This window comes from Eutrigla gurnardus (genome assembly GCF_963514095.1).
Source record: "Eutrigla gurnardus genome assembly, chromosome: 23".
Lineage (NCBI taxonomy): Eukaryota > Metazoa > Chordata > Actinopteri > Perciformes > Triglidae > Eutrigla > Eutrigla gurnardus.
In genome coordinates, this window is record NC_139934.1 from 3,661,079 (window position 1) to 3,685,611 (window position 24,533).

At 41.7% G+C, this 24,533-nt stretch overlaps 1 protein-coding gene across 3 annotated transcripts in view; it reads left to right on the top strand.

Moving 5' to 3' along the window:
• arhgap36 (Rho GTPase activating protein 36) overlaps positions 1 to 24,533 on the top strand; it is a 34,940-nt gene that overhangs the window by 2,383 nt on the left and 8,024 nt on the right. For 2 of the 3 annotated variants that reach the window (XM_084002490.1, XM_084002489.1), the window contains exons 2-3: positions 15,278 to 15,434; positions 19,925 to 19,993. In XM_084002490.1, coding sequence (XP_083858616.1) covers positions 15,278 to 15,434; positions 19,925 to 19,993 — 226 coding nt within the window. Of the gene's footprint in view, positions 1 to 9,389; positions 9,523 to 15,277; positions 15,435 to 19,924; positions 19,994 to 24,533 lie in introns of those variants that run through there. The other variant, XM_084002491.1, reaches the window with a different exon arrangement.

Below are 24,533 nucleotides of genomic sequence, written 5' to 3' on the forward strand. Positions count from 1 at the left end.
CTCTCTCTCTCTCTCTCTCTCTCTCTCTCTCTCTCTCTCTGCAGTAAAGCTTGTTTTCTATTGTTGAGACTTTGTGTTGAACGTCAGTGTAAAATTACTCTGAAAAAGCAGGTAAAAGAGCTAAAAACTTGCATTTGAGTTTCACCCAAGTCACAAAAAAAGGACTTGAAACGTCTCCAACTGCATTGGTAGTGTGGTAGCAACCTGTCAATCAGCAGGTAAGCCCCCTAAAGCATCGCCTGCTTTCTGGTCTGGTGGACTCTAAATGGACCATAATGTACTAAATGAACATCATGCTGGATTGAAGAAGACTTGAAACTAGAGATTGAGACCATAAACTCATGTTTACAATCAAACTTCTCATTGCATCCAAAGGAGTCGCCCCCTGGTGGACAGTAGAGAGACTGCACAGAACCAGGGGTTTCCACTGTATATATATATGTAATTATTTAAAACTAAGACTTGATCTTTGACTTGGACTGGACTTGGAAGATTTAACTTGACTTAAATTGTTTCTAGTGAAGACTCGCTCATTAAGACTTAATTAATCCTACCATGTGCATCGAAGCCAAATTAATTTTTCGGCAGACTTAAATAAAAAAGAAAAGAAGTAAATTGGCAGATTATTTTGTTGGCCGTTGGATTAATCATTTAATCTATGACAGGTCTATAAATAGTGAGGAAATGCCCACCACAGTTTCCTCGAGCTTAGACGCCTTCAAATGTCTGATTTTAATCAGAGCAACGTTCATAAATCTATAAATATATTATATATATAATTAGACGTTTTAACTGTATTTGTTTGTATTTAACAATAATAATAAATACGTGTTATCTGATTGAAAGCTCTGGAACATCTACTAAATGGCCCTTACCTTCTATTTAAATCCCGCCCTTCCCCTCTCAATTATCCAATCAGGTTTAAAGGCCCGAGGCCACGCCTTCCTTGCGTCACTTCAGCTAATCGAGCGCGCCTATTGCCGTGAACTCCCGCCCACGTCCGCGCGGGAGCCAATCACATTACAGTTTACGGAATTCAACCTGCGGTGCAAACATTTCGCAGCGCCGACAGGACCGAGGTGGATATCCTCAAGAGTTTACGTCACAAAACGCGAACAAGTGACGACTTCCTGTTCATAAACACACCAGAGACGATAAGAGGGGAGGAATATGACGTTAAACTCTCCCCACGTGGCCCCTTGTTGACTGTTATGACGTAGAAATGCTGCAGAAGCCTGCCGCGGTGTCTGACGGGAGGACAGCAGGACGCTGGTTACCGGTAAGAGTTCAAATCTGCTTCCGGATATTAGTTCCTCAGAATACCTCAGTGTGGATGCATATCTGGTTAAAAGTACTCCACCCTGATGCATTTATGTTTAAAAATACTCCACCCTGATACATTTAAATTTAGAAAAACTCCACCCTGATACATTTGAAGTTATAAATACTCCACCCTGATATATTTAAAGTTATAAATACTCCACCCTGATGCATTTAAAGTTATAAATACTCCACCCTGATACATTTAAAGTTATAAATACTCCACCCTGATACATTTAAAGTTATAAATACTCCACCCTGATACATTTAAAGTTATAAATACTCCACCCTGATGCATTTAAAGTTATAAATACTCCACCCTGATACATTTATTGTTATAAATACTCCACCCTGATACATTTATTGTTATAAATACTCCACCCTGATACATTTATTGTTATAAATACTCCACCCTGATGCATTTAAAGTTATAAATACTCCACCCTGATACATTTATTGTTATAAATACTCCACCCCGATACATTTATTGTTATAAATACTCCACCCTGATGCATTTATGGTTAAAAGTACTCCACCCTGATACATTTGAAGTTATAAATACTCCACCCTGATACATTTACAGTTATAAATACTCCACCCTGATACATTTACAGTTATAAATACTCCACCCTGATACATTTATTGTTATAAATACTCCACCCCGATACATTTAGTGTTATAAATACTCCACCCTGATACATTTATTGTTATAAATACTCCACCCCGATACATTTATTGTTATAAATACTCCACCCTGATACATTTAAAGTTATAAATACTCCATCCTGATACATTTAAAGTTATAAATACTCCATCCAGGTGTATTTACAGTTAAAAACTATTCTCAGGAGGAGTTTTTTAATATTGGAAATGCATTTGGAAGGATTTTCGGTAAATCAAAATGTATCAGGATGTATTGTTTAACTGTAAATGTATCAGGATGGAGTATTTTTAACTGTAAATACATCAGGATGGAGTATTTTTTAACTGTAAATACATCAACACAAATAATTAGCGAGTGTTTCTGACGTTTTGAAAACATGGTCCAGAATAAACTTCAGCGACTCGGACTCAGACGTGTGGTTTTGATTTCCAGCTGCCTCGTCGTATTAATCTCCACCAGATTTTTTCCATAATCTATAAAAAATCTATTAAAAAAAAGTGCTTTTACTTTGACACTTCTGTTCTCTCCACTCGGCCGATGCCTTCCTTCAAGGCTTCTGTGCATCTTGTGTGTGTGTGTTAGTGTGTGTGTATGTTAGTGTGTGTGTTGGTGGTGGGTGCCAGTGCCTTCAGGGTGTCTCATAATCTCCCATCAGCCCCGTTACATAAACAGTGGGTGTTTCCAGCTGCAGGTTCAAGCTGAATTACTGAATTAATGAACTCTGGGTGGTGAATTACTTCTAACTTAATTCGGTTTGGCTTTGGTCTGTTTCTTGCTCAAATTATATACATAAAAAATAACGACAATAATTAGTTGAATTGTTTTCTCCTGCAGTTTTAGTCTGGATGCTCTGAGAGTTAAAAGATGTTTCTGCTGCGATTTTATGAGCTGTGATCGATGAAGTATGCGATGGCCAAATGTCCTCGAACACATCTGTGGAGTTTGAGTTTTCTCTTTTGGTTTTTGTTTTCTCTTTGCAGTCGTGGTCTTGAAAATACGGAGTCCTTCAAAAAACATAATTGCATTATTGTGTCGCTTGAAAACTTTATTTGAATCATCATATCCCTATAAGAATATATGTGAAATCTACCTTTAATAGCTCTAGTACTCACTGAGTATTTTAACACTATGATGGTACAACTCTGCAAAAAGAGCCAGGCATGAGGACAAAATGAGAGGAGATTATATTTTATTCTTTTGCATTTTGAGAAAAAAGTTGAAGTGTTTGTTTGATTTATTCTCAAATGTTCTTGAAATGTCGACTTTATTCTCAACATTTCAACGTTATTCTCGAAATGCGAATGAACTAATTCCCCCCTGATGCTCTGCCTACAGCAGTGTGAAGACGTGTGCGTGGTTTTATTGATGCTCGTGTCCCGGGAAGACCTTCCTGATGAGTTACGACAGGAAGCAGCTCAGGATTCCCACTTCTTAACCCTCCGAGTGCTGAGTCATGTTAAACTCAGTGGAAACGTGGACGACTCTTTCCATCGTTTTATTTCCTCTTTTTCTTTCTCGCTCCTTCGTTGTTATTATTGTGTGATGAGTCAGAAATCCAGTCGTGAAGCCTGTTGGCGTCTCCATCATGTGGAAAAACGAGGTGAAGAGATGTGTTGACGTGGATCCGTCTTCCAGGACGCCGGCGAGCACGCAGATGTGCCTTTAGGACCTCGTGATGGATCTTCTGCGGGTGTCGGGTCCTGCCAGCTTGATTTACCGACGTCTGGAGGCTGGCGGATCGTTCTGGACCTCGGCTCGCACGACACTCACAGAGATCCTGACGATAGTTCAGACGTGTCGCTTTGGCCAGGCTGTAACGCCGAGATGCCTTTGAGCAACAATCTGGGGTGTTGTTGCTGTTTTTTCTGCGTGAATATTCAGCATTAATTTTCAGCACCTCCCTACTATCTAATATTAATATGTAAAATACATGTGTTAATTACTGAGAAACTGTGTGACGAGGCAGAAATCTCCGGTTCTCAAAAGTGAAGCCGAGGCTAAAGTGCCCTAAACTGTCATCCTCTCTGCTGGCCACCAGGGGGCGACTCCTCTCTGATTGTATAGAAGTCTATGAGAAAATGGTCCTACTTCTCTCTCCTGGCCACCAGGGGGCGACTCCTCTCTGGTTGTATAGAAGTCTATGAGAAAATGGTCCTACTTCTCTCTGCTGGCCACCAGGGGGCGACTCCTCTCTGGTTGTATAGAAGTCTATGAGAAAATGGTCCTACTTCTCTCTGCTGGCCACCAGGGGGCGACTCCTCTCTGGTTGTATAGAAGTCTAATAGAAAATGGTCCTACTTCTCTCTGCTGGCCACCAGGGGGCGACTCCTCTCTGGTTGTATAGAAGTCTATGAGAAAATGGTCCTACTTCTCTCTGCTGGCCACCAGGGGGCGACTCCTCTCTGGTTGTATAGAAGTCTATGAGAAAATGGTCCTACTTCTCTCTGCTGGCCACCAGGGGGCGACTCCTCTCTGGTTGTATAGAAGTCTATGAGAAAATGGTCCTACTTTTCTCTTGATGTATTATCTCAGTAAACATTGTAAACATGAGTTTATGGTCTCAATCTCTAGTTTCAAGTTTTCTTCAATCCAGCATGATGTTCATTTAGTACATTATGGTCCATTTAGAGTCCACCAGACCAGAAAGCAGGGGATGCTTTAGGGGGCGGGGCTTAGCTGCTGATTGACAGGTCCATTTAGAGTCTTCAAAGCTCCCCGGTTGGCAGTTTTTTTCACACATCCTCGTCCTGTGATCATGCCAACGTCCCGCGTTAGGAAACATGTCGATGAAAGCGAGTGATCAAAGAAACAGGAAGTGAGTATCGGAAGGGAGGACGAGATCCTGTTTTTTTTTTGTTTTTAAAGAACCATCTGAGCTTTTTAGGAATGGCAATGTTGGCTCATTGCAACGACTGCTCGATGGATCGCAAATGAAATAACGAGCAGACATTCCTTGTTGCCGTGGTGATCCTCGGACCTTCCTTCTAGCGCCCCCTAGTGTCTTTTTGGTCTTAACCTCATTACTGCGATTGCTCATAGAAAGTAAAATTGCCTTTTTGAAGTTTAGTATTTAGTAAATATTCAGTACTGCAACCATGACATGTTCATAGTATAACTGTGTGTAATGTTATGTAATGTTGTCATTAAATAGCTGCAGCAAAGCAGTGGCAGTGATGATGATGATGATGATGGGTGTGGAAGTGAACTTCCTGTTTAGAGAAGAAGAGAGAGACAGAGAGAAAGAAAGGCTTGTTATCGATATCCTCGCTGGAGTCTCGTTTCCTCTATCGGCGTTGGCATTTCCTCTTTTCCCCTAAATCCTCGTGGGGGAAACAAATTGGGAGAGAGGGAGAGAGGGAGAGAGAGAGAGAGAGAGAGAGACACTGAGGGATGATGGGAAGGCAGATAGTCAAATGTGACATGGTGAGATTTCAGAGAGAGAAACCAGAGAAATCACAGTTAAGTTAAAGTAGTACAGCTTTCTAGTATCGGCCACATGTGATATTCTTATCATTTGCTACCTTATAGTTTTAGTTTTGGTTTTCCTCTCACCTGTCTGTTGTTTTTCCCTGATTAATGTCTCCCAGGAGCCGACCTTATCTCGTCGCCTCATAAAGAAGGAATCTCTGACATCTGTTGGATGAATTACAGGAAATCAGATTATTGATTGTGCACTTTGAGACGTAAGCCGTAAAATATTAGAGCGTTTATCAGCAAAATAAACTGTCGCTCGGCGTGACGTGCGTTGCCACGGTAACAAGAGGGTAAGCACAGCGAGCGTTTCCGTTACACGCCTGATGGCGAAGCTCGGCTTGAAGCTTGGTCACGAAGCGGCGTGGGAAAAAGTGATCCGGGTCACTTTAGAGCCAAGAACGCCCCAGGTGTGTGTGTGTGTGTGTCTGTGTGTGTGTGTGTGTGTGTGTGTGTGTGTGTGTGTGTGTGTGTGTGTGTGTGTGTGTGTGTGTGTGTGTGTGTGTGTGTGTGTGTGTGTGTGTGTGTGTGTGTGTGCTTGTGCAACAGTAATGGTTTGGTTTGCAATTCGAGTCCGGAGGTGAGAGCTTAAATATCTGTTTTAAACAGACGTTCTACTCTCAAGTAGAAATACTGAGTCAACTTCTTTACTCAAGTAAAAGTAAAACAAAGTACTCAAAGTATATTAATAAGAACAAATATAATCCATAATTCCCCTCAAATGCATTAAAACTAAAGTAATGTGATGAGTAGAACGTAGATATTTGTTTTAAAGTGAGTAAAAGTAAACAAGTTGTCAGAAAAATACATTCTCAAGTAAAAGTACAGATACCTGTACTCAAGTACAGTAACAAAGTATTCGTGCCACCTCTGCTCTTAAGTCATGGTCTTGGTTTATAATATTTTCCTCAAACTCTGTTTTTAGAGTGGAGCCTACTTCCCTTTAATACACTAAAGTCAAACATTTCTATTATTAGAAGGAAAACAAAGTGACCCAGTGGAAATAATGAAGAAGTGCTTGTAGTTTTCTTCAACAAAAAATACAAATAGAATATGTATTGTTAATAAATATAATATTGGCAGATAGCGTTCCCTCAAATCTGTTGATCTTTTAATCCTGAACATGTTGGAAATGCACGTCGTGTCCCCTGGGATCAATACAGTATTCATCTATTTTATGCTGTAGTACACGGTTCAGCCTGTAGGTGGCGGTGAAGTCAATGAGGTGCTGTTTTGACATGGATATCCTGGAGTGTGTGTGTGTGTGTGTGTGTGTGTGTGTGTGTGTGTGTGTGTGTGTGTGTGTGTGTGTGTGTGTGTGAGTGTGAGTGTGTGTGTGTGTGTGAGTGTGTGTGTGTGTGTGTGTGTGTGTGTGTGTGTGTGTGTTCATCATCCATCCTGTTTTTGAAGCCGACGGTCGGAGTCAGCACTCAGAGTTTAAGGACACGAGAAACGCTGTCATGCAGCGCCACCCGTGACCTCTGACCTGGACGTGTATGGCGGTGTTACAGGAAGGGAGGAGGATCAAAGATGATGGAGGAGAAGCCGGGAAACAAACACACACACCGGTGTGTAATATCCATGAGATCAATTGAGAAAGGGCGGGCCACGGGGTCAAAGGTCATGACTTTCTACTGTTATAAGCACAGTTCAAGTTTTTTTTACTTTTTTAATAAAACCGTGTACAAATACAAATACTCATTATGCCAAATGGTCAGAGTTTATATTATAACGTCAATTTGTTGCTGCAACTTGGCGGAGCTCATTTAAATGACTATTTATCTGCTGGGCAACTTGACAATTCCCCTCGGGATCAATAATGTTATTGACATTGATATAAATATTGTTTTTGTTTAGTCTTGTTGTGGTCGTGTTGTGTGTTTTTGTGTGTACTTCCTCCCCCACACGGCAACTTGTTTATCTCTCCTCGTTGCCGTCTCCCCCTCTGAAGATAATCAGGGTCGCAAATCTGAACTCTGCCGGGGTCGCAAAGGTCACGTTGTTTTTTTCTGGCTCCACAGCTGGAGTGCTGACGGACATTTTCCAGGCTTGTTTCAAAACACACACACACACACACACACACACACACACACACACACACACACACACACACACACACACACACACACACACAGAATTGCATGCTGGACTTTTCCTGGGGGATTTTATTGATTTACACGCCAACAAAAAGTCTCACTCTCAGCTGAGTCTTTCCAATAGATTATATTATATTAATCCTACAAAAATGCTAAAAATGCTAAGTCATTACTGATGAAAGGCTCCTAAGTTAAAGCAGCAGTATTTCTTTATTTTTTTATTATATTAACGATAAATCTGATGACTGTGCAATGGGAGGATTTCCTGCAGAGAGCTGTCAGCTGACTCCGATCTTTTCCCGCTTTTTCAGCTCATTGTTTTTGTTTTGTTTTTTACGGCCCTCGACTTCACCATTGTTCCACAGTCAGCCTCGTTCCCCCGCTGTGACGAGCGTTTAAAAAGTCCTGCAGTTAAAGTTTATAGCCAGACAACACAGCAGAGCGCTACGCAGTTAGGGAGATCTTTTTTTTGTGGTGGAGAACAAAATCGGAGCTAAAAGGAGCATTAATTAACTCAAAACAATGTGTTTACACCGAAGCACATTTTCACCTCGTGTTCCTGTCATGAGTTTGACCACATGATGGTTTAAGTCATGAGATTGTTTGTGTTAAATCACGCCAGAGGCACCGGAGAGGGGGCGGGGCTTACCTCCACGCCAACACCCACATTGTTCCCTCCATCGTGGCTGAAATAACACACTTCTGCACGTGAGCAGGCAAGTTTAAAGGCACTTCAGCATTGGCTTCACTTTTCAGAAGCACTTTAAAGGGATATTTTCTTAGAAGTTGTGCTCCTTCTAGCATTAATTCAGCTGAGGAGTCGTAGCTGCTCCTTCTTTCGTCTCCTCCAATTAAAGACAGTTTTGCTCACGGCCTTGTGGTTCCTCCTCTCGTCTGCTGCTCTCCTTCGGTCCTTTTTATAGAGCTGTTATCCCGTTGTTTTAATCCTCCCTCCCTCCCTCCTCTCCTTCCTTTACTCCCTCTTTCTCTCCCTCCCAAACTCTTTATGTGCTTCCCTCCTGTCTCCTCTTGTTTTCTACCATCTGATACCTTTTACTCCTTCCTTCCCCCCTCCCCTCCCTCCTCTTATTCTCTTCTCTTTCTCCTTCCTTCCTTCTTCCTTTCTCCTTCTTTTTCCTCTTAAATCTGGTTTCCTTCCTTCCTTCTCTACTTTCTTCCTTCCTCCTTCTGTCTTAATTTCCCTCTCATTCCCTCATATTGTTGCTTTGACCTCCTTAATTCCTACACTACCTCCTTTCCTCGCTCCTTATTTCTGTATTCCCCTCCTCCTCCTCCTCCTCCTCCTCATCTATACTTCCTTCTTCCCTTGCTTCCTATCTGACCTTCCTGTATTGTCTCTCCTTCCCTCTCATCATTTAAATCTCTCCTCCTTTCTGTCCCTCTCTGCTTCCCAAACTGATTTTCTTTATTTCCTTTAGTACACCCTTTCCTTGCTTCCTTGTTCCCTCTCTCCTTCTCATTTCCTCACATTCAAATCCAGTATTAACTTTCCTCCTGTGCCTCCTCTTTTCTGTCCCATGGCTCCTTCTCCTCTTCCTACTCTTTCCTTCCTTTGTTTTTTTACCTGGCATACTTACCTCCTTACTTCCTCCCCCTCACGTTCCTTCCTCTCCTTTCTCACCTCCTTGTTTCCTCATGGCCTTACCTCCTTGCTTTCCCTTCTTCCTCCACCTTTCCTTTCCTTCCCCTCCCTCCTTTCTCCCTCTCTCTTGTGTTTATGTTCTCAGCTTCTAGAAGTCAACTCAGTATGCGGCGCTCCTCCTCCTCCTCCCCCTCCTCCTCCTCCTCCTCTTAATCTAACTCACTTCTCGGCCCTCCCTCCTCTCTCTAACTCGGAGCTGCAGGACTCATTCAGATCAGAGATCAGAGATGCATTCGAGTGTTCGAGCAAAGTCTGGATAAACGGAAAGGGGGGATTTTAACGGAGAGGAAAGTTACTCCCCAAAACAGGTACAGTGTGTGTGAGAGAGGAAGTGTGTGTGTGTGTGTGTGTGTGTGTGTGTGTGTGTGTGTGTATGTGTGTGTGTGTGTGTGTGTGTGTGTGTGTGTGTGTGTGTGTGTGTGTGTGTGTGTGTGAGAGAGAGGAAGAGTGTGTGTGTGTGTGTGTGTGTGTTAGAGAGAGAGTGTGTGTGTGGTAATGTTTATGTGAGGAGGAAAGTGTGTGGTTTTAATACTTTTAAATGTAAACCTTGGGGTGAAGGATTCGCGTGATATGCAGCGCTTTATAATCTGAATTTAAAGCCTTTTTGAGTTTAAACCTGCAACGTTCTTGAAAGAATCCCAAGAATTCAAGTATTTGAAGCTGTACGACTTGTTTCTGTCCGAATATGTGCAGTATTTCATCAAGTTTCTTTGCTGCAGCGGATGGCTGAAGTTGGGCAGGTGCACAACTTTGTAATCTCAGTCTTTATAGTAAACAGTTACTTCATAAATTCATCCAAATGAGGTCACGCTTTTAATTACAAAAGAAAAAGGACTCGAGAAGGAATCTTGGATCTAAAAAACAAGAGTTTTTTAAACATTAAAGGTGCACGAATATCTGTGGCACGTTTTAGGAAAACAAGCAGTTTATTGATCTTCAAATCGACATTTTCTTCTTTCACATTGAAATGCATCACACACACACACACACACACACACACACACATACACACACACACACACACACACTTCACCTGCATGGACATAAACACCGTTTTTGGCATCGTCCCACTAATCCACCTCTATTAGTATTCCTCGACTGACCAGACGCTGAATTCCAGACAGCAGAGAGTCTGTGATGAAGTGTGTGTGTGTGTGTGTGTGTGTGTGTGTGTGTGTGTGTGTGTGTGTGTGTGTGTGTGTGTGTGTGTGTGTGTGTGTGTGTTTGTGTGTGTGTGTGTGTGTGTTTGTGTGTGGTAACAAGTCAGTTTAGTCTGACACAATAGAGCTGCTGTGTCGACGCAAGACCTATTTCTTTAAGTCTTCTATTACGGCCAAGGGGCCTATTAGTGCGGCCAGTTACGTGTGTGTGTGTGTGTGTGTGTGTGTGTGTGTGTGTGTGTGTGTGTGTGTGTGTGTGTGTGTGTGTGTGTGTGTGTGTGTGTGTGTGTGTGTGTGTGTGTGTGTGTGTGTGTGTGTGTGTGTGTGTGTGTGTGTGTGTCTGCCGAGTCGGCAGCTTCTGCAAACTGAAGCAGACTCAGGTGTGATCACAGACTGTGTATAAGACGTGGTCGTCGTCATGGTGACGTCACCTGGCGGTGTACAGACTATGGGTTTTGAAGCCTCGACTTCGCCAACTTGGGTTTTTTTTTTTTTGTGCAACCAGTGAAAGGAAGTGACCATATTTGGACTTACTGCATCTGGATTCTGGTGTGAAGTTGTTAGCAAAGTTAGCTTCTATAATTCAAGGTCAACTTTACAGCTAAGTGTTAAAGTCATCTTAGTAGCTAACTAGCATTGGTAGCGTGATAGCAACCAATCAGCAGGTAAGCCCCGCCCCCTAAAGCATCCCCTGCTTTCTGGTCTGTTTGATGATAAATCAAGAGAGATGTAGGGTCATTTCCTCATAGACTTCTATACAATCATAGGAAATGCAAGCTTAAGGCACTTCAGCGTCGGCTTCACTTCTCAGAACCGGAGGTCGCTGCCTTTTAAATGAATCCTTTTCTTCCCATGATATTGTGTAAAAGCTGTACATACTATTATTTCGTACTCTATATGCTTATTTATACGTGACAGGAGGCCTTCAGGGTAGTGATGGGAGGAATAAAGGAGAAGCGGGTCACATTTTCTGCTCTCGTGATTTTATTTAAAATCGGACATAAACGTATTGTCGGTGACGAATGAAGCGGCGAAGCCTCGAGGACACGGATGGAAAACGTGCTGCGTCGTTACTTTAGTGAACCAGAGTATAAAAGAGTAAAGAGACGAGGAAGACGTAGAGACGGTGATGAAAGCAACACCTTCTAGAAATCACTTTAAAATGTCAACTGATGCATGAACAACTCACCAGGATTTTAATCTTCATATATTTATTTTTGATTATTTTGAGGATGAAATGCATGTTTTCTTTAGTTGTCAGGATAAGACCACTCAATCATTACGTTTATTTATATGAATTAGTTAAATACGCATGAATAGAAATGCAATACGACACTTTTATGATTTCATTAGAGCACATGAAGTCTTTCTCGGAACCTTAAAGCCCCGGTTTGACTTTTAATAAAAGTTTTTGCTCACTCAGTTATCTTGACACTTGTGGTGAGAAATAATCTGTGAAAATAATCGTCTTCCTGTTCCTCCTCTGTTGGCGCTCCAAATGACATTTTTCAAGATTCCACCGATTTCAAAGTTACCAATTGCAGCTGAAACAGAACCTCATGTGCAAACCCACCGAGTCTCTGTTCTGCTGTATGAAAGGTCAAGGGTTAATGATGAGAAGCACTCGGACACACAAACAGGAGCACCCATGGGAGAGAAGAACGGTGAGGCCTTAAAAACGATGAAAAAGTGAATGAGATCTGGTGTGGGCCGAGAGAAGAGGGCGAAAGGTAAAAAAAAAAAGGGGAGAAGCATCTGTTAGCTATCAGAGCACATTTCTTCTACTTGATCACTTCATCAGCAGAGAGGTAGAAAAAACAAACTCATTATGTAATCACAACCAGGCGGCTCTGGAGTGCCTTAAAGCTGCTTTCTCCCTGCTGGCCACCAGGGGGCGACTCCTCTCTGGTTGTATAGAAGTCTATGAGAAAATGGTCCTACTTCTCTCTGCTGGCCACCAGGGGGCGGCGACTCTCTGGTTGTATAGAAGTCTATGAGAAAATGGTCCTACTTCTCTCTGCTGGCCACCAGGGGGCGGCGACTCTCTGGTTGTATAGAAGTCTATGAGGAAAATGGTCCTACTTCTCTCTGCTGGCCACCAGGGGCGACTCCTCTCTGGTTGTATAGAAGTCTATGAGAAAATGGTCCTACTTCTCTCTTGATGTATTATCTCAGTAAACATTGTAAACATGAGTTTATGGTCTCAATCTCTAGTTTCAATTCTTCTTCAATCCAGCATGATGTTCATTTAGTACATTATGGTCCATTTAGAGTCCACCAGACCAGAAAGCAGGGGATGCTTTAGGGGGCGGGGCTTACCTGCTGATTGGCAGGTCACTACCTATGCTAGTTAGCTACTAGGATGACTTTAACACTTAGCACTTCTCAGCTCAAAACGGAGTCGGACGTTTACAATGACGATGCAGATTTACCGTCACATTAATTGTTTTTTTCTTCTCTCAAAGTAGAACCAGCTTGTCTTTGGTTCTCTTGTTTGGTCTCATTGTCTGCCTGCCTTCCTGTCAGGTCCGTCTGTCCTGCGGTTTGAATTGTTTCTCTTGCTGGTTCCTGGTTTGGACCACAATCACACAGAAAATCCCAAAACAGAGTTTCAGGTTTCTTTTGCTGGAATCATTGGAATCTGCTTGGTGGATGTCTGACAGTCATGTTAGTTATTGTTACGTCAAACATTGATTTGTCATTTTTATGTGCGGCTTTCCTGGATATTAATAACCCCCTCGTGTTTATGCTGCAGTGAAACCACGATGAACTGTGGTTAAACGCTTTAGAGTCGCTTTTGTATTAAATTGCAGCGTTTTGATTTCATATTGAATTATTTCTTCCACAAAAATGAAGGAAACAAAGGAGCCTTCCCATTATCCACACATGAGCCCAGCTAATCCAGCGTGTCGGAGTGACTCAGCGTTTTCATTTTACGGTTGAACGTTGCAAAATGATCAAAGGGGGGATGCGTTCAGGAACCATTCATCAGATATGGGAAACTTTCATCACAAGCCTTGAAGGGAATTGTCCTTGAATATTTCCTGAAGAAAACTTTGATGTTTGAACAAAGAATTTAAAAAAATCTAAGTTACAATTAACTTTATATCTAAAATATTATGTTGGTTTGGTTGCAGAATATAATAATTTAGCTTTTTATTGCCGTGTCAAGATACAATATTGATAGAAGTTGTGCTGACAAATGTTGCAACAACAACTAAGTTGCATTCTCAGTTAAGTTTCATGGGAATTTTAATCTCTCAGATTATAGTCGTAGTTTGAAACCCACCGTTAATGAATTGTAACGGAATGGGGGGGAAATAAATCTAAAAAAAAACACTTTTTGGTTCGGTTGAGTTTTAAAAAAACAAAAATGCAACACAACTACTTTCACACGGGACCCAAACGGCGGTCTCCTGGGTGAAAGTCCTGTGGTGGTGAGACCCATCCAGGACCCTGTGAGGCTGATGTGAACCATGTTTGTGACACGCATGAAGCTAACGTGATTCCCAGCACCGTTGTGTTTGTGGGATCGTACGTTAAAGGAGACATTTCAAACGGTTTCCTTGACTTGAATTACTTCTTTTAAACTTCCATCTCAATCATTCTATTGTTTTCAATTTAAATTTGAAGTTATTTACATCAGGAGGAACGAGGACGCAATTATTCACCTCTGTGACCGAGAGTGAGACGTTGTACGAGATAGTGGAGGGAAGGAAGGAAGGAAGGGGAGGAAAAAGAAGGAAGGAAGGAAGGAAACAAGGATGGAGGAAAGGAAGGACACAAGAGAATGAAGGGAAGTAAGGAAGGAGGGAAGGGGGAGGAAGATAGGGGATAAAGAGAGAAGGTAGGGAGGGAGGGAGTGAGGGAGTGAGGAGTGCTGGAATTCTCGAGCTGATTGATTTACCTGCTTTTGTGCTACATTCCACAGTTAAAGCTCTCGACACACAAACACGTTAATTAAACACAGATTTGCGTCTGAAGGATTGTAGAAATACGTGTCCTGAGAAGAAAAGACAAGAAAAACATGTTTGAAATGTATTTATTTGAAATAGTCCGGACCCAAACATTGTTGGCCGTCGGCCAATCAGAGCTTCTCCACTGTTGACATAAACGCAGCCACTCAAACACAAAAGTATTTCCTAAATAGAAGATCGGGAAAGAAAACATCTGCTTCAGACCACAAAACCAGAGCGTCTCTCGGGACTAGTTAGTGATGTTCTGGACTTACAACAGGGATTTTGTGTTGCCGAGAAGCTTGTCACCGGGCGTCATGGCAACCGATGGAAACGTGTTGAGAGAAACATTTTATAGCAGCTACGCAGATGAATCTATGTATTCGTTACAGACCTACAGAGAACATAATGAGCGACGGTGGACTCATTAAAGTGTTAGAACGACAATTAGAACGTTTCTCTGCAAGATTTAAAGAAAATCTGCTTTTTTTATTCCTAATTTACATATTTTTACATTTTACATTTTAAGTACATACGTGTTTTTTTTAATTGATAGATGATTTAATTACTAAAAATAACTAAGTAACTTACAAGTCTAGAGTAGAAGAATTAATATAAAGAACGTTATATTTTTAGTAATGAAGCGTCACCTTACAACGGCATTAAAGGACTATTCTGGTGATTTTAGTACTGCAGCTGCATTGAGGCGCATTTAAAAAAAAAAAAAGAAGCCCATCAAGTTTAACATCCTGACCTTTGACTTCTAGAATGGAAGAAGAAGACTTAAATTAGCTTTCATCACACAGACATCTGACGTATCACAGACGACTTGATGGTCGGTTGATAATATTCTCTGATTACAACCACGAGACATTTCCACGTCGTGTCTTTGGTTTGTGGTGACGTTGTTGATGATAATGCTCTCTCTCCCCACCCTCTCTCTCTAGGGCGACCACGTGTGGGCCACCATGTTGGGTCAGAGCGTGCGGTTGCAGCCGGTCTCCATCCAGAGCCTGTCGGAGCTGGAGCGGGCGAGGCTACAGGAAGTGGCCTTGTACCACCTGGAGGAGAGGGACCTGGACTTCAAGATCAGCATCCCCAGAGGTACTGGACCCAAGGGAGTCCCCCCTGGACCCTTCAAGGGCTCGTTTGCTTTGTCTTTCCTGTTTGCCGAACGTTAAGCTAGAGCCGGGAGTTAGCTTAGCATAAAGAGAGCAGAGGGGAAGCGTCTACACTGTAAGAAATGAAGGGAATCAGAAAACAGAAAATTACGTTTTCCGTTAAGTTTACAGACGTTTCCTTCAAACCTAAAGTGGAAAATAACGGATTTACAGTTTATATGTTGTCACATGAAAACAAAAGTCCAAAAATGAGTTTGCGATATATAATTGCAACTATTTGTCAAAAATAGTTGACTGAAAAATAGAATAGAATAATCCGGGCACATCCGGTAAAAAAGCTAAAACGATACCAAGCTAACGTTAACTCCTTGACATAAATATGTTTAACGTAAGCATTCTGTTTTTTTTACTTTTACCACAGAAGTGTGAGGAAAGTTTCTCCATATCTGGGAATAAAATGGAAGTAATTTGTGGCTGGTGGTTGCTGCCGTCTGGCAACTTTCACCCAAAAAAATGTAAAAATTACATGAACGAATGAGGCAATTTTTTCTTTCTTACGAAATTAATTTGAATTGATGATCCACGGAAATAAGAGTTGGTTTTACAGGCATCCACACAGAACGCATCCAATGAATTCTGGTTGATTATGGCGCCCCCTCTGGACAAAAGTGGTAGTGTTTTCAAGCACCAGATTCCCCTTTAAAAAAATGTGGTCCTGGTTCTCCCTTGCCCCCCTTCCCCTTATCGTGGTGTCGGCTTCCAGCTGGGAGTCATTTGACGAGCTTCACGGATAACTTAACCTTCTGGCTGACATTTGTATTCGTTATCTACGTCATAACGAGGCATCAGAACCAACCATAAACCACAAGGTCCTTTATGTGGGACTGTTGTCTATTTATCAGCTACGTCATTAAACTTCAATAACTCCCTCGTACCACTGGAGCTGCCTGCTTTGAGATACTTGCAAATGATTTAACCGATCTGAACTCTAAAATCCAGCCAATAAATCTAACAAATCGTAAATCTTCAAACCCCTTGCAGACTCTTGGTTTTTAATCTCCTGTTAATCGGGGTCGGAGGTCACAGAGCAGACGCTCCAAAACAAACTGACTTGATGCGAATATGAGTTTTGTCACTTTTTTGCTTACGTCCTGTGATTTTTATTTATTCCTAATTCACTTTTGCTCCTTCAGTATCTTTATTTCCCTCCACTGGGAATTAGGTTCCCGGGTTTGTTCCAAACAATACTGGCATGTTTAATTTAAGGCCGGCCTTTTAACATGACTCAGCGTGTTGGGAGTCACGGACGTTGATGTGTGTGAACGAACGCTTATTACTCACTTAGTCGAGGCATAAATAACCTTAAGCAGTTCCAGGGAATACATGTAAGATAATTCAGTGATGGAAAGTCTTCTGTCTTACATCCTGTGAGGCTCCGCTCATCCCGCCTCACTTTCTGGAAGTTTTCCTGTTTTCTTCTTGTTCTTTTTTCATTCCCACTCTTTTCCCATCAGTTCAGAGGTTCAATGACACGCTGGGATTTATGGGAAAACACAACTTTCTGTCAATGTGCACGGAAATTCTCCGACGACGCCACGTGTTGCCTATTTGGAAAAAACTAAATACACTTGTTGGTAAACAATTAGTAAACATCAGCATCACGTGATGCCTTCAACCCAAACGGGCCGAGTAAGCAGGATGTGGATCTCGTTAAACACCGGGACACACACCTTGTTCCTGTTTCCACTGGATGTTAACGCATACCAGCAAACACCTGTTTGAATCATACTAGAACAAACGCAGCTATTTATGTTCATAAAACATTAATACATTGTTTTATGTGATCGTCGGCACATTCATCTCCTTTATTGTATCTACTGTAAAAACATACCGTAGGTAGACACAAGCAGCAAATAAATGATAGAAATGTCTATTTATTTGTTTAGAGAATAAAAAATATACATTCTATAGCAGGATAACTAAGGGCTGGTTTAGGGCGAGCCTGTGCCAGCCTTAAGTAGAAGCAGTCTGCTGACCCAAACCGGACCTTTTGCATATTTATATATGCATTAATATTTATTCAGTATGTATTTAACATATAAATATATAGCTAAGAACATTTACAGATGAGCATGTAAAGCTAAAGTTGGCTGCTGTGTATAAATGACTCTTTACATTAAGTATATTTACATTATTATGGTATACTGTTATAATAGATGGCATCATATTATAAATACTAGATTCTTATTTTACATTTATCTGTATTGGTTCTGTCTTTGTTCTTCTTTCCCCCATAAAAGCTTGTTTCATCTCATTTATACACCACCGAGTTCTAGAATAACAGGCCACTTCTCTTTTCTGTGGCTCCATGCATCGATATGCTAAAGAATGACTTTGGCTGTGAAACAGCAGAACTCAGACCAGCATGAGAGAACATGACGGCAGGAACAGACAAAGCCCTCTGTGATAGAAGTGTGGGAATATTCATCGTGGTTCCCCCCCCGAGGTGAAATCTCTGCAGTCCGACACGCTCGCAGCTTCGCCTCCTGTTAGTTCACTTTCTTCTTCTTCTTCTTCTTCTTCTTCTTCTTCTTCTTCTTCTTCTTCTTCTTCTTCTTCTTCTTCTTCTTCTTCTTCAATTTTTACAAACTGAAATGTCAATGAATTAATCAAGAAAACATTCAGCAGATGAATCCACAATGGTTTAATATATAATAGTATAACAGTCATTTTTCTGCATTGAGTACTTTTAATACTTTAAATTTATCTTCCTGATAATACTTTTTACCCAACAGTATGGTATTAGTACTTCTACTAATGTTTAAAACACTATCTAATAGAGAAATAAGGACAATCTAAAACAATATATGAATTATGAGGCCAAACATGCAGATTCCGCTAAACATAGTATAACATCATCAGCAAAGAGGAAAACATAAAACGTGTTATTTCATTTCAAATGTTTCCTCTTTGTTTTATAACTTTTTCATTTAGACAAACTTGTAAACTTCACATCTGTGTTTGTCGTCATTGATTGGAAGGATGCAAAACTGTGGGAAAAAGTCTGTTATACTTGGAAACCTCTTTGTCATGGTCTCTCTCTCTCTCTCTCTCTCTCTCTCGCTCTCTGCATTGTGCAATCATACATGTGCACACACAAGGGGATTAGCTTTAACTGGAGGTGGTGTGTGTGTGTGTGTGTGTGTGTGTGTGTGTGTGTGTGTGTGTGTGTGTGTGTGTGTGTGTGTGTGTGTGTGTGTGGGTGTGTGTGGGTGTGGGTGTGGGGGAGGGGCCATGCGCTTTGGAAATAAACTTCAATTTCCTGCAGTCCTGGGAATTTGCCCTTTAACCCTGACGTGCACAAATACTTTCTTTCCTTTTCACTTTTTTAAAAATGTGCTCTTGTTTTTATTCTCTGTATCTTCACGATGGAAATAAGTAGCGAATGTTCATCTTTCAGAGTCCTGAATATTCCCCGCTGCATTATTCGCCACACAGGGAACTCCGATTGTTCCCTAATAGGGCAAAGAGCGGCGGCGGCGGCTGAATTAGTGGTTCCTAAACACCGGCTCCACTAACCCAAACAACGGCGTCTCCCACACGAAACCAGTCGGAGCAGGAGGATGTAGACGTTGTAAAGCTGAAAGAAAAAACACCATAAAACCACACAGAGGAACGCTGCTGCTGTTGCTGAGGCTGCTGTTGCTGCTGCTGTTGCTGAGGCTGCTATTGCTGCTGCTGTTGCTGAGGCTGCTGTTGCTGCTGCTGTCAAACTCCACCGTTGCTGCAACTAATGACCGATGTTTTGGGAAAGAAATGCATGAAATGTCAGCAATTAATGTTTGCAAAATGCGTGACTTGAACGGGGAGAAGTTTTGGTCCACTTGCCGATGAGACTGCGGTTCTTAGTAAATACGTAAAACGTAGTTACGTGAAGCGATGAGTCATCGGTTCATCATCGCCTGAAAGTAAAAAGTCACTCTTCCTCTTCTAAACAGAAGTCTGCCGCCTCAAAAAAAAAAGAGGAAAGTGACAGACGGTTTACTAAGCAGCTTTTTACCAGAGCTTTCAGCCACATCTCATGGTCTTCCGTCGCAGATGGAGTTTACCCAAAAAGTGTTTAAAAGCATGATTTTTCCCTTTAATATCAAGCCCTTGAATATACATTTAACAAGAATAACGCATGCACACATTATTTGCCTTTTGTCTTTCGTGTCGCTAAGTCGTGAGAAAAGGAGGATATCCAAACAAACAACCAGGTCTGTGGAGACGGTCGGCTCTATTTTCACGGCCGAGGAAGAGGTGGAAGGAGATGAAAGGAAGGTCGTAATGCGGCGTGTTAGTGTTTGAGAGAAAGAAGTTAATCGAAGCAATGTTTCATGAACAGATGAGTTTTTGTTTTCATTTTAACAAGCAAATAAGCTTCATTAACAGTTTCATTCTTTGTGGCTTTTTGTCTTTTTTCTCTCATAGAAATACACAAGAGGAGGAAATCTCTACGCAGGAAGTTTGACTCGTTCTCAAAGGAGAAGAAAGAGCGGGGTGAGTTTACCAGACAAACGCGGTCATGTGTGGTTAAACCGTCTCCGGGCCACCGCGCTCCGTCTCCCTTGACGATCTGGGTTTTTCTCCAGTAAATGTTATCATCCAACATCCCAATGAAACGGCGTCGGAGTGCTTTGACCACTCATGGTCTTCCCTGCATACTTGAGGTGATGTTTATAAAGCACAAGTGGCTCCGAGCATCAGCCTGGCGGAGCTCCGTGTCTCTCCTGCGTCGTTACGACGTGAACTGATTAACGATGAACACACTCACACGGCGTCAGCCTGCAACTGTCGCAACAAGCTGCCCGCGGACCAACATTACTGGAAGCAAAGCAGCATCATTCCTTATTCATGACGTTGGATCTGCTGTTCCTCATTTTTTACTAACTCAGATTTGAACAACAAACTCAAAGCAGTTTGATCAGAATCAGAAAACGTTTTTAATGCCACAGGAAATTGTACAGCTTTTAAATGTATTTAAATACTTAATAATGTGTTCATTTAAAAACAGAATGATGTTAAAGCTTTGGTGGGTGATTTAATTTGGACAACCTACTCGACTTGCATTCCCTCTGCTGGCCATCAGGGGGCGCCTCTTCTGGTTGCAGGGGAAAGGAAATGACGCTACTTCTTACTTAATTCATCATTCCAATGTCTTCTTCAGTACGGCCCGATGTTCATTTACTAAATTATGACCATAATAATAATAATTTAGAGTCATATAACCGCCTGTGTTCATCAGATCCACCCGTCGCTCCTCCACAGTCCAAATATGGTCACTTCCTTCACTGGTAGCAAAAGATTCAAGATGGTGACGGACAAAATGCTTCAAAACCGTTGTCCACAAACCAACGGGTAACGTCACCATGACAACGTCCACACTCTGTGGTTCATTATGGTCATTTTGGGGGCGTGGCTTATGGGGGGTCTGAACGGGCCTGATGGGGGACAGACTGTCATTGTTGCCAACTTGTTGGTGACTTTCTTGATTGATTTGGAGACTTTTGGAGAAAAGTGCTTTTTGCAAGAGTTGGCAACACTTTAAAAAAAATCTAGTTTACTCTTGCTGTTTTCTCAACATTTAACCTGTTGATACTTTATAATCTCTCTTGACATTCCTGCTTCTACTCTAGTTTGTTTTGTTTTTTTAACCGAGTAAAGGAAACAATCATCTCGTGGGCCAAAATCCTACAAGGGTCCCTGAAGGCCTCGGGGTAGTATGGTATGTGGTTATCTGATCAAATTCTAATTGGTTTTGGAACAGAACTGAATTGTTAACATATTTGAGGAGTTTTCTACATTAATATTGAATTACCTTATTTCAGCTAATATTGCTGACGGGCCACGTCTGTTTTTTTAAAACTGTATTTCTGCATCCAAAACTAAAAGTGTTCTCCTCCAATAACATTTAAATAACAACTCTGAGTTTTACTTTCTAACATTTTGATATAAGTTATACAGCTGGACTCTCTCTCTACCCCCCCTCCTCCCTCACTAAGCCTCATCTGCCAATGTGACTCCAACCTCTCATAAAGAGATGTTCTCTATTCTCAGGTGATTATCACAGCAGAGCCAGATACAAGCCAAAACACACGCACACACACACACACACACACACATTCCCCCGCTGTCTGCGCGGGCCTTTAAATCCTGCCCCCAGCCTCTTACACAGAGGGACTTAGCCGAAGCTAACGCTGCTAATCAAAACACAGAACATCGGGACCTGGCGGCGCTCCTGCTGGCTCTGCTCCCCCGTACTACTGAAGTCATGACTGTGTGGCCTTCAGGGGTCAGCGGGTAGCAGATTACCAGGAACGCCGTTATTAGGTGGTGACTGTGGAATTACTGTGAGAAAAAAATATTGAGTCGGATGAGATACTCAACTTGAGGAACTGGGTCATGATTTCTGGAAAGAGACACTGATGTTGAGTTTTGCAAATGTTTTTTTGTTTTTGTTTTAGTCCCATTATATTGAATATTTGCAACCAGTGAAAGGAAGTGACCATATTTGGATTGCGGAGGAGCGACGGCTGGATCTGATGAACATGAGCTGCCCCCCTTACTGGATCTGGATCCATCTGGATTCTAGTGTGAAGCTGTTAACAAAAGTTAGCTTCATATTTCGGAGTGTTAAAGTCATCTTAGCAGCTAACAAGCATTAGTAGCGTGGAAGCGACCTATCAATCAGCAGGTAAGCCCCGCCCCCTAAAGCATCCCCTGCTTTCTGGTCTGGTGGACTCTAAATGGACCATAATGTACTAAATGAACATCATGCTGGATTGAAGAAGACTTGAAACTAGAGATTGAGACCATAAACTCATGTTTACAATGTTTACTGAGATAATACATCAAGAGAGAAGTAGGACCATTTTCTCATAGACTTCTATACAACTAGAGAGGAGTCACCCCCTGGTGGCCAGCAGAGAGAAGTAGGACCATTTTCTCATAGACTTCTATACAACCAGAGAGGAGTCGCCCCCTGGTGGCCAGCAGAGAGAAGTAGGACCATTTTCTCATAGACTTCTATACAACCAGAGAGGAGTCGCCCCCTGGTGGCCAGCAGTTTTAAGGCACTCCAGCGTTGGCTTCACTTTTCAGAACTGTAAGTTGTTGCCTGGAGAGTAGCAGCTGTTTGATAAAAAAGAGACTTCTAAATCTGGCCTATTATCATGTATAATTAGCGTGAGTGATAGCATGTTTTCTCTTTCCCGCGTTGCCCACCGTCCTGGTTCTCTTCGGGGTTAAAAACTACATAGTTTCCTATAGTTTGCTCCTCTGTTGTTACATGGGGTTTACACAGAGGACATCCTGTGTTAAATAAACACAAGGTTTTTTTTAAATTCACTTAGCTCAGTTCCTCAGAGGACCAATCTTCTCATCCAGCTGCCGGCGTGGGGATGTAGAAATAGTAGCGAGTACTGAACAGCCTCTAAATATATCTCCTCCAGTCTTCAGGAACAGACGGGGACCAGGAGTCCTGCAGAAGAAAGCAGAGAGATTCCTGAACAATGAGCCTTTCAGCAGTCGGACACTCACAGCTGTTTTCCTGTCTGAGTTTTACTGTTTGTTTGGCTGATAAATCAAAGGCCAGCAGGGTCTTATCAGTGAAACTACAGCTGACGTCATGTCTGCTAGTAGAGCCCGGCAGATTCATCTTTTAGCTGTTTTCATTGGCCGATATTAGCCGCAGATATATTGATATGCACTAATGTAAAACATGAATTTTTGAAGAATGTTAACTGCTGGTTAAAATCATGTCATTGCATCATTTTGGCCAGCAGAGAGAATATAAAATACCATGGTGGATGATATAATACATAGAGCAAGATTAAAATAATACAAAATTAAAAACAATAAAATAAGCAGCTAACTCAGATAAAATCAGGATATGCTTTCAGATAAAAGTATGTTTTCAGTCTTATAATATTTATGTACGTATGTGTTATGTAAATACGTCTACATGCCATTGAGCTGCTGCCACATGATTGGCTAATTAAATATTTGCGTTAACGAGCAGTTGAACAGGTGTACCTAATAAAAATATGAATATCGGCTGACATATCCATGTTGGATTCTTTTTACTCCATAATATTGGAATCGCCTCCAAAAATCCGATATGAGTTGAGCTCTACCGACTAGGGTCAGGATTTTAGAAATACAGAGGTAATGAGTCCAAACACTTACAATACGGATTCCAAAAGCTGCCGTCCGAAAGGAAAGGAAACATTTTCTGATGAGTTATAAAATCGAAATCTAACTAGGAGTTGAACCTCCTTGATTTTTAAAACCCCAGAGACCTGCAGACCTGATTCTGGGACGGTTTAGTCGTCTACATGTCATCCAAGACTTCCAGTGTGCCATTAGCACGCCATTAATTCCTCAACTGTTTACTTAAACACCTCCAGCCCGAGCCCCGCCGTCGCAGTCATCCCGTTGGGTGCCAGGCGGCGGCGTGGCGTGGTCTGCCAACAGACGTCAGGACGGCGACGAATAAACACAAGCTTACTGGTTAAACGGGGCCATGTGCAGTGTGTATATAAGACACATTAACGGAGGATGTCTCATTCGATGGGTTAAGCCCGTTTTTTGGAGGCGGGGGGGGCGTGGTGTTTGTTTGACGTGTAGCAGGTTTCACAGGAAGGTGTGAAAATCTGTCAATGGGTTTTAAAGACAAGTCCGTCCTGTTGAAGTGCTTTAAATATATGAAATCTGAGGTGGTAACTGATGTTATACGAGTGGTGGAGGAAGTAGTGAAAGTAGTAATACTACAGTGAAAGTCCTAAGTATTGTCACCAGAATATACTTCAAATAGCCTGCCAGAAGGAAAATGCAGAATGGCCCATTTTATACACTATTATATTTATTATTTTTGTAATGGTTATTGATAAATATTGTGTTCAAATATGGAGATCATTTTTGAATTTTGGAAGATTTTTTTTAGAAGTAATACCAGTATGTTTAAAAACACCACAACTTAATCCTTGAATTTCAGAATTTCAACAAAATTTTTTCTCACCATTTTCATCTTTATTTTTAT